Raw genomic sequence first — 13986 nt, forward strand, 5'->3', positions numbered from 1 at the left:
TGTCTTAGCATGGAAGCTCAGGGCTGATTGCAGCTGAAGACAAAAGTGACCCCTCCTTGAAAGTAATTCCCTATATAAGGGTAAAAGGCTATGTGGAAACGCGCTAGTGCATCTGCATAATCCTTGTTTCTCGGCTCAGTAAAAGATTACAATTTCTGGACTTTCCATTGCAATAAAAAATGTCAGTAGCAAACACGTGCTCCCATCAGAAAATAGGATTTGATAGCACCTCCCTTTGGCTATAGTCTTTTGGTATGTGACCCCAATATTTTGAATTCAGAACCTGAGAGCTTACATTACTGGCATTTGATTGAATCGTGCTGCGGCCTTCATGCTACAGTATGAGGGTTATCTAGAGAGCCAGGAACACTCCTAGCAAATCATTCAGGCTCCATTTGAGTTTAAAATGTCCTAAATTCATTTTGGCAGCCTGAAGCAAAAAGCGACGCACATGAAAATACAGTGACTATGTGTATTTGATGTTGTAATGGGCACGAGAGGCCCCACACACTCCCCGTGTGTTGCTGGGCCACGAGATGTATGCTCTTCATGGGAACTGTGGTCTCTGTAGTGCCTGCCGAGGAAGGAGAGCATTACAGAAGGGATTACATCACCTCTGAAAAGCAGAGCACGGTGAGAAGGAAAGTATCCGCTCCCTGCTCTGACTTAAAGAAAATGTAGCATCCCTAAGCAGCTCCTGAGGAGGTCAACTACGGGCTGAGGAGTGAGCCCACACCAGGAAACATGTTCTGAATTTCCTCTCACCGAGAGGAGGAACCAGACAAATTTCAAAATGGCAGGTGGAGTTGCAGATTTTATCCCACAACTTGAACAAGGTCTGGGGGAGGAAGAGGGGAAGCTACTACTCATTTTAATTGTTTTTTGTTTGTTTGTTTGTTTTCTTTACTCTGATCTTCCCTCGTGTATTTGCCTTGTTTCTGGGCCAACAGAGTGCTCCAAGACCCAGCATCTGGAAGGTCTTGTGAGTTCACTGGGCTCCCATGCAAGAATGTGCATCCTGGTGTCCTCAGCGCGCTGGAAGCATTGTGCATACCGGTTCCCGGATCCCGGCCTCCTAGCTTTGTTAGCATTTTCTTTCTGCCTACAGTTTGTTTTGTTTGCTCAGTTTAGTAACTAAGCACAAAGAGCCTGCACATGTATAGCTGAATACAAGGTTGATCGTGGTCTCAGGAGATGTGTCTAACTTTGCAACAGGCCTCTCTCTTTGGGCATTTAATAGAGAATTGATCTAGGACCCAAGACTTCAACCCAACACACCTCTATATGAACTTCTATATGCTAATACAGCAAAGCATGCGTGTAGCTTCTTCCAACTAAGATGTGAATTCAGAAGAGATCACAGTAATCCAAAATGTGACTGTGGTGCTTTCAATGACCTCTTTCCAAAAATTCTGGTCTGCCATGCCACTTTATGATGGCAAAACCTCTTACAGCAAAAAAGTTGTCCAAGGGGATAATATCTACAGTCTGAGGAATCACCAACCAGTTATTTTCCTAGATTAGAAAGTGGAGGCAGAAGAAGAGATTTTTTAAAATTATTTCCCACACAAATCCATCAATACCAAGCCTAGTGGGATAAAGTTAAAAGGTGTTTGGGAAGAAGATGATAGATCAGCTTGTGCTTCTCAAATCCCATGTGATTTTCTGATTCATTTCACAAGTCAAAGAAGAAACAAAGCCTATGACAAATATCCATCTGAGACTAAATATAACCATCTTTCTCAATGTGGAATTTTAGGACGACACCCAACATAAGTAACCCAGGTTTTATGGAATCTAAACAATAGCTTTTTCCATTCCTGAATCGTTTTTCTTCTGCTGCTTACAGAAACTAAAATGAGAAATGGGACCTTGTATTATAAACTGCCTCAAGATCTTATGGATATATTAGATGGAATCTAATAGCAGTCTCAGTCCCTGAAATATTTCTCTATCATCCCCTTACTGGGAAGTTAGCACTGTGTACAGTCCCTGAAACTATCGCATCCTGAACTCAGCATTTCATCTGTCTGCATAAATATTACTTGTCTCAGTGTAGACACAGCTATTTATTTCTAAAATCCATCAAGATTTTAACGACTTCCTCCACGACCCGCAGTTCCTAATTTGATGTAATACAGCCAGGTTGCTATGATTTATGGCCTTTCAGAGGGGACTCAGACTGTAACAGCCTAAGTTACTTCAGAGTCATAAAAGAAATGGAAAACCATTGGGCTTTTTAAAGACTTACGAGAACTTTCCTCTGCCCTTTCTTTCTCATTAACCTTCAAAACGTGATGAAGGCGATGAATGTGTGCTACGCTGCCGCAGACTTCCCTCTCAGACCCCACTGCCTTCTTTCCACCCTAAACCACCACCTAAAATCCCCTGGCATTTAGCATGGAGGATGGCAAGACACATAGGGTTGGCAGGGATTTTGGAGGCAGGATGCGTCAGTCATGAGACCCAGGACTATTAACTACCGCTTTGCCTTCTCTCTTTCTTGCTATTCTACCCCACTGGCTATGACTGAATTTAATTCTCCTGCTCTGGGAAAACAACATGGGAAAACCAAACCACTGAACACGGTGCAGATTAATCACGCTACTGCGTTTCATTAGTTGCAGGAGGTATAAACTAGGTAATTCCAGGGCTTCTGGGACATCTCTCTTAAATGGAGTGTATTTTCTCAGCTGTAGTAGAGGCAGAGTAAAAGGAAGTTCAGGCACAAAAATCCCGAGTTACAAGGGAAATGAGAGAGAAGGAGCCATTTAAGCTGAACAGGAGACAGCTACCTCCCTTCTGTTTTCTAATGAAAGCTGAACAAACTACCGCTTAGGGACTCAGCAAAGAAAATCAGACTAGATGAGGTTCGCAACAGCAATATAAAGAAAGTGACGCACTACAGTAAGCACACCTAAAGTAAAAAATGGAAAGCTTGGTTGGGAAGGAAACTCCTGCTTACTTGCAACTTCTTCACATAACAAAGGGTCAGATCCTGGAAACCCCTACTCGCGCGGGTGCTGAAGTCAGCGCACTTAATCACGCCGCTAAGATCTTGTGGGCTCTAGACAGGGACAGCAATAACAAAATTGTTTCTTGTCGTGCAGAAATGCTGAGACCGTCGTTTTTAAGGATGCAAAACCTTGTGAGACAGATGTTCTCCACCCACTGCTGCTAGAAGCGATCGCGTTCCCGTGGCATAACAAGGGAAAGGTGTGAAGAGCAGTTAGCGGGCAGCACTGATCGGTGGCCTTCACGGGGAAAACGCTGCCCTGGACTGCTCATTCCCACATTTGGCTTCTGCCACTGGCTCCATACTCTTCAATACCTTTGCCCTCAAATGTCCTACTGGTAAACACAAACAGTAAAACAACCTTCCTCCGGCTCTCCTGAACCCTTCAGGGGTACAGCCTGTTTCTTTTGACGCACTACGGCAGCAGCCTGAACAGGGCCGGTCAGTATGTTCAGTAACCCTAGTTTTCAATACTCTCTCCTTAGCCTACATCCGCCCTGCTCCCTTGGTACATCCACCCACTGTTAGGCAAGTGGGAATTGACTTTTCTGATGAACTTTGAATGATTTGCAGTTCTCTCTCGTGCACAGAAAGCCACTGCATAGCTTGCAGTTGCGTGCACGTCTGGCAAAGTACGTTCGCCAAGTCTGCAGTCACTTGAGCTCAGCGTTTGATCCTGCTACCACGGCCGCACAGCTGAAAGCCCTGCTCAGATGTGGTTACCGATTACACTACTCAAATAACCAGCCACATTCTCATGTGGCCAGTTACACGGAGGATATCGGTTCGCCGTGGCCAATTGGTACCAGTAGGGACTAATGATTACAGTCACTGAGGCCATTAATAAAGATCAAAGTTATTAAGATCCCTTTTCAGCTGAGATCAGTTGTTATCGAAAGCGTGACAGGAAGCACTGATAAGCCTTGCCCACGATGGTCAGGAACCACAGGGAAATCGCTGCAGATCATGGCAAACCCACGCTGCTGCTACAGCGCCTGTCTGAAAAACTGAGCACTGAATTCACCACGTGATGGCCGAGGAACACGACAAAGTCAGCCTGAGGTCACCTGGGTAGTAAAACTCGAAGTCGCTCGCTGTTTTAGCCCTTGATGGCCATGAAAGAAGGGGCTCGCTGTATTTTAATGACCTGGCAGCTGAAGTAGCTGAATATATGATAGGATGAAGGTTGGTCTGGTTAGACTGAGAGGAATCATTACAAGCTCTCTCCTAGGCGTACTGCAGAAGGCTTTTGGGCCATGCAGACCCTGCAGGCTACAGGGAAGAGGCCTGCGAGGGAAAAGACATCAAAGGAAGGTCTTCTCCTCTGAAAGCATCCAACAACCAGGTCCCAAACCCCACACCTCTCGCAGCGCACCTCTGTCCTTTGCAGGGAGGAAGCCAGCAGAGGACACGGCTGCAACCCTGTTACTTATTGCCGCGTAGGTAAAATACAGCTCATCACAGGCAGTAGTTTCACCATGCCCCCAAATAAAGACAAAACCTTAAAACAGCCCATACGCAGAACCGCGTTGGGTTTGCTGCGATTCCCAGTGATTAAATTCTTATTTAAGGCAGGCAAGGCTTTAAACACAGACCAGGGGCTAGAGCAGGAAATCACTGTTATTTGCCTGAGGCACCCCACCGGGGTTTCTCTCCTGGAAAAATTCGAGTTGCAGAGGGAAACGGGAGCAGCCATTCACACCGCTCCATCCGTATCGAGGGTGAGGGTGCAACGCACCCCACGGTGGGACTGGCGCGGGCCCCCCAACCTCAGCCTCCACCAGAGGTCACTGCCGTCCCTCCCCGAAACCCAGGGCTGAGCACCCAGCCGGGTGGGAAAAAAAGAAAAGAGCAGCGCACGGCTAGCGGGTGAGTTTTGTAAAATTCCAGGAAGTTTCCTTTTGAAATAAACAAACAAACCTGTTTTAAATCCCCTAAAACATTTTTCCTTTTTTCTTTCTTTCTTTCTTTTTTTTTTTTTTTTTTTGCCTTCTGTGTAAAGAAGTGCCACTGAACTTTTCCTATTTACAAAGTCGGCTGCACTTTGCTTACATTACCTGCACATCTCTGGCCTCCTTCGCATCCTGCTGGTTTTTGTTGGTGGTGTTTTGAAATGGGACTGTCAGGAAGGGAAAGAGCTCAAGAGGAGCAACGAGCTATTTTTTCTTTTCCTTTTTTCTTTTTTTTTTTCCCTCCTCCTCCCCTTCTTCTCCTGTTTAGGCAAACACCTTACTCACCCGCGGGTACAGTTTGGATGGCAGAGCTGACAGACGGAGTTCCCGTCCGCGTACTTCCAGACGAGGGTATCGTTCTCGCCCAGCACCCCCGCGGGGCAGGTTTTCACGCAGTGAGGGCCATCTATGAAATGGGCACATTTCATGCAATTGTCCGGGCCCTGCGGAGAAACCGAGAAAAAGCCTGTTTCCGACACCCCTGTACTCAAAGAGGAAATTCAGAAGATAAATCTGAGCGTATTCGACGTTCATCTGCTGTTTTTTATTCAGGCTGTAGCAGCGCTGAGAATGCCCTAAGTATTTTCAAGCAGGGGAAGCAGCACATCTAGGTCAGATTTTACTACAGAAAGGCCAGACCCAGTGCTGGTTTCGGCAGGGCTTCACATGCTACGTGAAGATTGTTCTAATTATCGTCCTGTCTAAGGGCCACCATAACAGATTAATTACTCGACGCTGGGCAAATACGGAGCGAGAGGCTGGTCAGTGCCTGAAGGAGTTTACGTTAATAGCAGCCCTTAGGGCCTGAGCTAGAAGGGAGGATGGAAATACTTCGCATTACTGAGCAGTGAGTCTGACGGGCAAGGGTCAAACACGCAGGGGCTGCAGAAGAGGGCAAGAGGTGTTTAAAGATTTTGCCTAACAGCACGGAGGGGAGGGGAGGATCCGTGACGGAAACTGGAGATTCGACTCCAATTACCAAAAAAAACGCCCTCCGAGGCGGAGGATGCATTTGCATGGGAACGCGTTTGCACTCTGCCCCGCAGAGGACCACGTGCAGGTGCAGGTGTAGAACGGTACGGCGCCCATCCAGACACTCACGAGAATTACGAGTTTTAAAAATCAAGACGCGAGTTCGATTTAGCACGTACTCAAATGAAACTATTTTCCGCATTTGCCATGTTAGACCTTTCATGAAAGAGCATTTTAAAAATGGAAGAGGAACAAAATCAAAGACAAGTCTGGATGAGGGGCAGGAGTAGGCTGTAACTGGCTTTTGCAGAAGGAGCTTTTATGTGAATTTTGAAAATGCAAACAACTTCAAAAAAAACATTCATTTTGTTTTGATTTGAATACAACTTATACTTGCAATTACTATAACATAGGTATTTACTTTATCTCGGTTAGAGGAGGGAATGTGCTTTTAAGGAAAAGCTGCTTCCTGAACGTTTTCCAGTAAACACCTGTTTTTGATCACAACTTTGTCCTGCGTTTTTCAAAGGGGAAAAGCCACTGTATTGATCCGTTGTTTTTAACGGTTGCTCTTCTCCCTCTGAATAAGGAAATTCAGTTTGCTCGTGCTAATTTGGCTGTTTGGAAACTACACATTCCTAAAACGCACACCAGATTCCTGTATTACCACCTCCGCATAAACTCTGCTGTACGAAGCCACGACCAGGAGGGGCCCTGCAACGCCGGCGGCTCCCAGGCAGCGTGGTTTATGTGCACGGCGGGTGACGTGAAACGGCCTCGAAGGCCCCGCTCCTGTCTCTGTCCCCTGTCCCCGCCCCCAGTTCTCGCCCTCTAAGTCCCCCATCTCAGCCCGGTCCCGGCCTTGTTTTAAAGTACCGGCCCTCTTCCCGGGATGTGCAGTATCTCCACGTGGGAAATGCACGTTACAGCCTACTTTGCCCGCGAGCCGAGGTTTGCCGCGGCAGACGTGTCCTTACGGGTCCAGTGCAGGTGGTGTTGTAGACAGTGGAGTTTTGCACCAGGCACTCTGGGTGGCACGGGAGGCACTTCGAGTCCCTTTCAAACTCCCGCGGCTCCCTGGAGAATAAAAACCGGAAACAATACAAATTAATATTATTAAAAAAAAAAAAGCTGGCAAGATGCTGGCGATAAATTTTGGTGGTCTCTAACGTCTCTCTCCCCTCTTTCCTTTGACTTTTCCAGTTTAACTATACTGGGATCACTGCGACGGGGCAGGAGGTGACGCAGGGGGAAGGTCCTGGCGAGTCACAGCACATCGGCACAGCAAGGGGGAGGCAGCAGCATGGGAAATCTGGTGACAGGGGAACACATGGCACTCCAGATTGAACACTACAAATTAGTTTACTTTCCGTTTTAAGCTAACGACAGAGAATACCCTCAAAGATTTCCAGAGGCTTTTGAATGGTAGCGATGCAAAGAGATCAGCAAAAACAGTTTGAGTGATTCCAAGGCTCCAAACAATAATTAGGGAAGTTAAACAGAAATGCACTGATAATTAAATTCATGCCCTCCCTACAGCACACAATGAATCATTAAAATATGAAAGTTGGGAACAGATGGTTTCAATAGCAATAAAGCTGTTCCACTTCAAGTGATAGTGTTATTAATTAAACTAAATCTACCCATCATTTGACACAAAAAATGCCCAGATCTGCCCTTCAGGTCGCGATAACTGCTGGAGGGAATTCACTAACAAAAAAGACAGCTGCTAAACTGCAAGTTGCTAGACAAATACAAACATCACGGGCATCAGCACACTGTCAATTACTTTCATAACACTAATGATTTTTAAAAGCCCAACTCTGAAAGGTTTAGTAATAAAATAAAGACAAATATTGGCACCAACAAATCTGAGGATGGGAAAGCCTTTTGTCTCTATTGCGCATTGCTGAAAATCAGCCTAATGTTCGGTGCTAGCTATTCCTTTCCTGCCCGTGCCACCTGTTGAACTGGCAGCAAAAGACATTTGCAGTACTGACGGAGAGACGTCAAGAGGTTTTGCTTATCCTGCGTGAAGCTGAAGCAATAATTTTGCCCGAAATTTCTGCTTCAAGCGCTCCTCACACTAAGGTTCAATTTTCCCACGGCTACCGCTTCGCAGGTTTCCAAGCGCTGCCCGGCGTTTTTGCAGGGAGCTGCCTGCAGTTTCAACGGGAGCCTCTCCGGGGCACGCCGGGACGGACTCTGACCCCTCCTCGAAACGCGGCGGTGCAATTCAGCAAATCGCTTGCGCGTGACTTTGAGTGCACGGACGAGCCCCTCTGCACCCCGCTGCCTCCCGAGGGGCGAATCCCTGGCTCGAAGGGGAACCAAGCCGATGCTTCGCCACACCGGCATAGCTTGAATTTTCGAAGGGCCTTTAAAAGCTCCTTTATGTCTTAGGGGAAGGAGATGCAGCGCTTAGCTTCCTCGGGCCTCCAGCTCGTCCTCGGGCAGGCTCGAGGGGGTTTCCTCGCAGGCTCCCGGGCAATGCTGGACAGGGCAGCCTCGCCACCCAGCTCCCAGCTTTCCCTTGCTTAGGTGCTGCGCTCAAACTAACTTATTTCCAGTGCCGGTGAAGTCCAGTGCAATCAGAGCCCCTGCTTTGGCTTTCTTGCTAATCACAGGAGTTCTTGAAAACTAAACTGAAATGCCACCACCAAAAGCCCCGGACGCCTTACCCTTGCAGGATATTGCACTCTTTCACACACTCCTTCTGGCGGCCAAAAAACCTGCAGGAGAAGCAGTGGAAGGGCCCTGGGCCCCAACAGCCTATATCCGAGCACAAGGGGTCACAAATACGCTTAGCAGCAGCTAAGAGAAAAAGAGATTAAAAAAAAAAAAAAAAAAAAAAAAGGTCATGAATTTCAAAGCAGGAGAGAGAGCAAACACAGTACTGCAGCACTCCATTTGGAGAGCCAATTTTTCCAAATTATTCCAAAGCAGACATTAATGATCCTGACAGTATGGAAGAGGAATAATCATACTTCCTTTAATTTGCAAAGCCTGAAATTAAAAGTGACTTCTGATTTGTCAAAATGAAAACTAGCTCCTCTGTGACCGCTTAACAGCCATACAATCAGGCTAAATCAGGACCAAAAGAGATCTCTTTCCAAAATATAACAAAGTCATGTTCTGCAAAGAGAAATAATTAGATTTTGGCCCAGGGATGACTGCAGTCAATAGCAGCATGAGTGAACATCAGCTTCGACAGACTTTGAAATCAGGGGAATGGGGAGAAAAATGTCGTGCTTAAATTGCTTTTGTGTTTCCAAGAGATTTCCAAGTGGGACAGGAGGACAGCATTGACTTACCGCAATCGTTTTTATTTCTGTTCTGCATAATTTTTGTTTTCTGACTCTGAGTTGCAAACAGACTATGCCAGTTCATCGTGTCCGCGTAGCAGAGGTTCTTGTTCTTCATAATGGCAACATCTCCATCACTGATTTCCTTCAGGGAGCGCAGCCCTAAGGACTGTATTTTCAAATTAACAACTGCAAGGGAGTACTGGCCACTAAAAAGGATACGGACAAGAAGAAAACACACAGAAGAAGAAGGATGATTAAACAGGGTTTTACTCTGTGCATTTTTCTTCTGGTTTTCAAAGGTCTCTGTGTGTTGCTGTGAACTGAATTTTGTTCAAGCAATACATTGTTTGGTCCACTAAGCTTAAGACGTACACGACACGCCTGTTGTAAAACAACTGCAGTACTCATATCTGGGAATTTTAAGCTACATCTTGCAGCACATGTGCCTTCTATCAAGTAAATGCTGTATAACAACAGTTACAAGTCAAATACTTATTCTGCACTGGTCCACAAAGCTATCTCCCTCTGAGAGGTAAGCCAAGGCTGGTTTGGACGAACTGCCTGTGTCTGTGCCACCTGGAAGCTGTGGTCTCCCTCTGCTGCTACGCAGCTACCTCAAAAACCAAAGTGTTTCTGATCACGTAGTAACTTGCCTGGCACCCTCACGCCCCAGACCCCAAAGAGCTGCTCACACCTCCCGGTTCGTGGTGGAGAGCCTGGTCCTGAGAGGGGGCTGCTTGCAGCTCTCTAAAAGCAGTACGGAGGGGCAGATTTGATCCTATCAGGGCAAATTCGCTACCGCCACAAAAAGGCTGCTTGACTCTTAGCAGGATTGTTCCAGATTAGCCCAACTTTTTTGTGATGTCTGAGTTCCACAGACCTTTGCACCTTGCTGCGCTCAGACAAATGCAGCTCTAAACAGTTTCTGCTGCACTGAGTCTGGCATGTGATTTACTTACTGTTGCTTGGTTCTGCCTCGTATAATCTCCAGATTTTCAAAAGCATAGAGATCAGTAGCATTATCAGGCCAGGCCTGAATCAACAAAAAACCTGGAATGAAGAAAAGGAGATGGAAAAAAATTAATAAAAATTTGGTCAGTGTTGGAAGCAGAACCTCTTGCCTCAAACATCTCCTGAGCTGTGGGAAGGTACTCGTACTTTCCACATGCCTTCCTGAGAATTTCAAATTGAAGCACGACGTCTTAGGGAGCAGGAAGATATTTTTAAACACTGCCTTGTAAACAGTTTACTTTTTAGCCCACCACGAGGGCGCAGCAGCGCAAGAGACCGGTGTGTCAGTGAGCTGCACATCCCGCCACGCTGAGCCACCAGCGCCCGCTCTTGTCATCCCAGCTGAGAGGCTCCGGGTTTCACTGCAGCACGAGGCAAGCCCTGCTCTGGCCCGGCTGTGAGCTGCCTTCAGGGAACAGAAAGAACGAACAGAGGACGGAAACGGAGCAGACAGACAGCAGATCGGAGGGTATCTGCTAAGACGCGCAGATTTCCCTGCTCAGACGAGGTGTTCAGGTGGAGGAAAGGAATTTGGAAAACTGCGTTCTGCTAGATGAAGTTCTGGCGTTAGACACTGCTACCGGTAAGCTAGCCGGAGAGATAAAAGAGAGAAAGAAAAGAGGAACCGGTGACTTGTCTGCGGGCCCAGCTCTGATACTACACTGCTTTCACAGTGGGATGAACTTCTCTGACTGAACACAACTACTTTCGATTGCTGCTTGTGCAAGACCGAAGCTGAGCGCTCCCGCTGACCACTTTACACTTTCCGAGCCTGCATTCGTTTCAGGGAAGAGCTCTCCAGGCTGGAGAGGGTGTCTCCATGAGGATGATGCAAGCCACCAAGCACGCTTCCCTAAGGAACTGCTGAAAGGTTTCCACAAATAGAAACACGCTTGTGTTGATTTTTTTTTCTTTTAAGCCAGAGTGGCACGCCTCTGCACCACCACATACTTCTTGGGTGGCTGAGGATCTTTTCTGCTTTTACTCTTCACTAGGGCTGACACTTCAGCAGAAGGGATGGTCTGGCAAAACCACACACCTTGGATGAAAGGCCAAGATGAGTTATGTGGGTGTAAAGCTAGCGAAACTCTACTGACCACCTTTGTGAAAAGTGACCCCTATCTGCTCAGGGGCAGAAACTATTTGTTTGCACTTCTCTTCACAAACTTCAAAAAATTTCCTCGTCTCTCTTGGTTGTTTTGGCAGTACAAATCAGATAACATCTCATGCTTAAAACATATTGCTGACCTGATATTTCTTTGACTGTTTTGAAGACATCCAGTTTCTTAGGGTCGAGAGGTAGCGTCCTTGTGAAGGCATCGCTGAAACAAACAGAGGGAGGAATTGGAAGAGGAACGGGTCAGCTCGAACTTCTCCCTAGCCCCTCTCCTCAACGCCGAAAGATCAGCAGGCAACTCACCCTAGAAACGCGACTGGGAGGATGCTGACGTCCCCGTTGATCTTAGTACAGTTTTTGAAAGAGTCAATATTTGTGGCATTTATGGAGAGAATCCCTTTAAGCTCGCCGATTCCAATGCCATTGCACACTAGTAAAACAGAAGCGGAGAAGTCAAGCGGGAGAAGAGTTAAGCATGATCACATGTGAGGGAATAAACACAGAAAAGATATCAGCCCAGAAAGCATTCCCATATGGTCAAACCTACCGCTGTAAGATCAGTTTCAGAGACCTTTTGTCTACTTCTGCATAACCAAAAACACCAAAGGATAAATGCTTCCTGCTTGCCTAGTTGTGCAGCACTGATCCTAGCACTTCTGCACACAGGCTCTTGCACATGTACTTCTCTCTGTCCACTTTCATTTTATTCCCATTGGGGAGATCCTGGGAAGGACAAACTAAGGAGAAGGCTGATTGCAAGACATGTCTTCAGGAAGCCTAGGAGTTTACCTAGTGCACTTAGTGGAGTATCCCAGCTTGAGAGCATGCTCCAGAGCCATGGATTCCTGATGAAACTACTTGTCTGGACCTCCATTATCAACTGATATTTATACTGAATTTGTGCTTTGAGATCTAAATCAAGGTGAGAACTCCCTGTACTTTTTCTAAAAAACTACCTTCTGGCTCAAAGCCTTACTATATTATTTCATGATTTTTATACCTTTGCTGCATAGCCCGTCACATTTTTTACACTTCCGAACACCATTTTCTTCCACTTCATAAGTATCAGTATTACACGAGCGAACACAGGAGCCATGGTCTGTCACCACGTAATTGTCTGGAAAAACAAGGACGATAGGGACATTGAAATATCAGGGGGATGCACTGGGGGCTGCACAGGCACTTCAATGCCAGAAAAAAAAAAAAAAAAAAAAAAAGGCTTTTGAACTTTTGGCATGCTTAGGCAAAGCACAAGCATTAATTATTAATTCTCATGACATCCTTTGAAGGTAGACAGACATACATTGTTATCACTGTTTTACGGAGAGGGGAACTGTCCAAAAGGCTAAAGCAACATTGCCAAGGACAGATCGTGCAATGCTGCCATAATCCAGGTCAATACCTGGCACTTTCTGATTCCTCATCATTATTCATACTTCCAGGCCAAAGGCCCAGGAAGGGCAAGAGTGAACGTCAGAAATGGACACCAGTTCTGTACGGTGAGCTCTCTCTCACATATAAATCTTAGTGTTTAAAAAGACCATCAACATGGAAGAGCATGAAAGACAAAGCAAGCATCTCTAGCGGAGGCAACGATCACAAGACTTGAGAGGGAGTGTTTAAAACAATAAGCTCCTGAGTCCCCATTAAAAAACAGTTAAGAGTTGATACTGCTTTAATTATCCAGAGAATTGATCCCATACGGCCTGTTTTGCCCATTCTCACAAGATGCTTTTTCTGCTGATTAAGAGAACATCTTCCAAAGTCAAAACTTAATTATTAATAATCAGGGAAGGTGATGGACACAGAAAGTTTTAAGAGGCTGTCTTCTTTATCAGCCATTCTCTCACTTTTGTCATGTGTTCCCAGTTTCCACAGCAGCTGGGAAGTACAACAAAGTGCTCCCGCACTTGGACATAAAGCAGGCAGATAACTCAGAGAGTTCCCTGGCCCACCTCCCTCAAACTCGCCATCTCCCCCAGTGGCTGCAAGTCAAAATGAACTTACGAGGACATTCCCTCACGCACGTGGCTCCAAAGCTGTATTTTCCCTCAGGGTTGACATCCATCTGATAGGTGGTGGGGTTGTACAGGACTAACGGGGGACATGTGTCCTTGCAGGTGGCATCATCCCGAAACTTGCGACATGCCTGTCATTGAACAACACGGGCCCATTAAACTATCTCCTATTTTTTTAAAAAACCTACAACGGTTTTATATTAGTTATTTAAAAACACATTTACTGGCCGCTTTGTTTCACACTTAGCTCTAATGGAAACCAGGAGTGCTAGCAGAGTTGGTTCCTTGAGCTTGGGAGGTGGAAAGTTGCATCAGGCTGGGCAATTTAGTTTGATATTTGAAAAAAGAGTAAACATGAGGTTTTCTTGATCTGAACAAGAAACCTTGGCACTCTGGAGGAGAGCTGCTGGGATTCACATGGGAACAGGGGCGAATCTGCATGCCTCAGACAGAAGAATTTTCCCTACAAGCAGCAACCAGATCAAGACAAATGGTAGTTTTCTTGGCCAGTCGCTTTTTAATAACATAAATCAAATCAAGTTCTTTCCTGCCAATTACTGACATTTGTGGCTAGGTATTAAACTGAAACCAT

The 13986-nt window shown here is 46.2% G+C and overlaps 1 protein-coding gene across 3 annotated transcripts in view; it reads right to left on the minus strand.

Moving 5' to 3' along the window:
• The window catches only part of EGFR (epidermal growth factor receptor), a 158235-nt gene that overhangs the window by 26438 nt on the left and 117811 nt on the right, over positions 1–13986 (minus strand). For all 3 annotated transcript variants that reach the window (XM_062569594.1, XM_062569593.1, XM_062569595.1), the window contains 9 exons: positions 13384–13525; positions 12377–12493; positions 11680–11806; positions 11508–11581; positions 10208–10298; positions 9255–9454; positions 8622–8754; positions 6918–7017; positions 5254–5411 (listed from right to left, as the gene is read on the minus strand). In XM_062569594.1, the coding sequence (XP_062425578.1) occupies positions 5254–5411; positions 6918–7017; positions 8622–8754; positions 9255–9454; positions 10208–10298; positions 11508–11581; positions 11680–11806; positions 12377–12493; positions 13384–13525 (1142 nt within the window). The remainder of the gene's footprint in view (positions 1–5253; positions 5412–6917; positions 7018–8621; positions 8755–9254; positions 9455–10207; positions 10299–11507; positions 11582–11679; positions 11807–12376; positions 12494–13383; positions 13526–13986) is intronic.

This window comes from Rhea pennata, chromosome 2 (genome assembly GCF_028389875.1).
Source record: "Rhea pennata isolate bPtePen1 chromosome 2, bPtePen1.pri, whole genome shotgun sequence".
In the NCBI taxonomy this organism is placed as follows: Eukaryota; Metazoa; Chordata; class Aves; order Rheiformes; family Rheidae; genus Rhea; species Rhea pennata.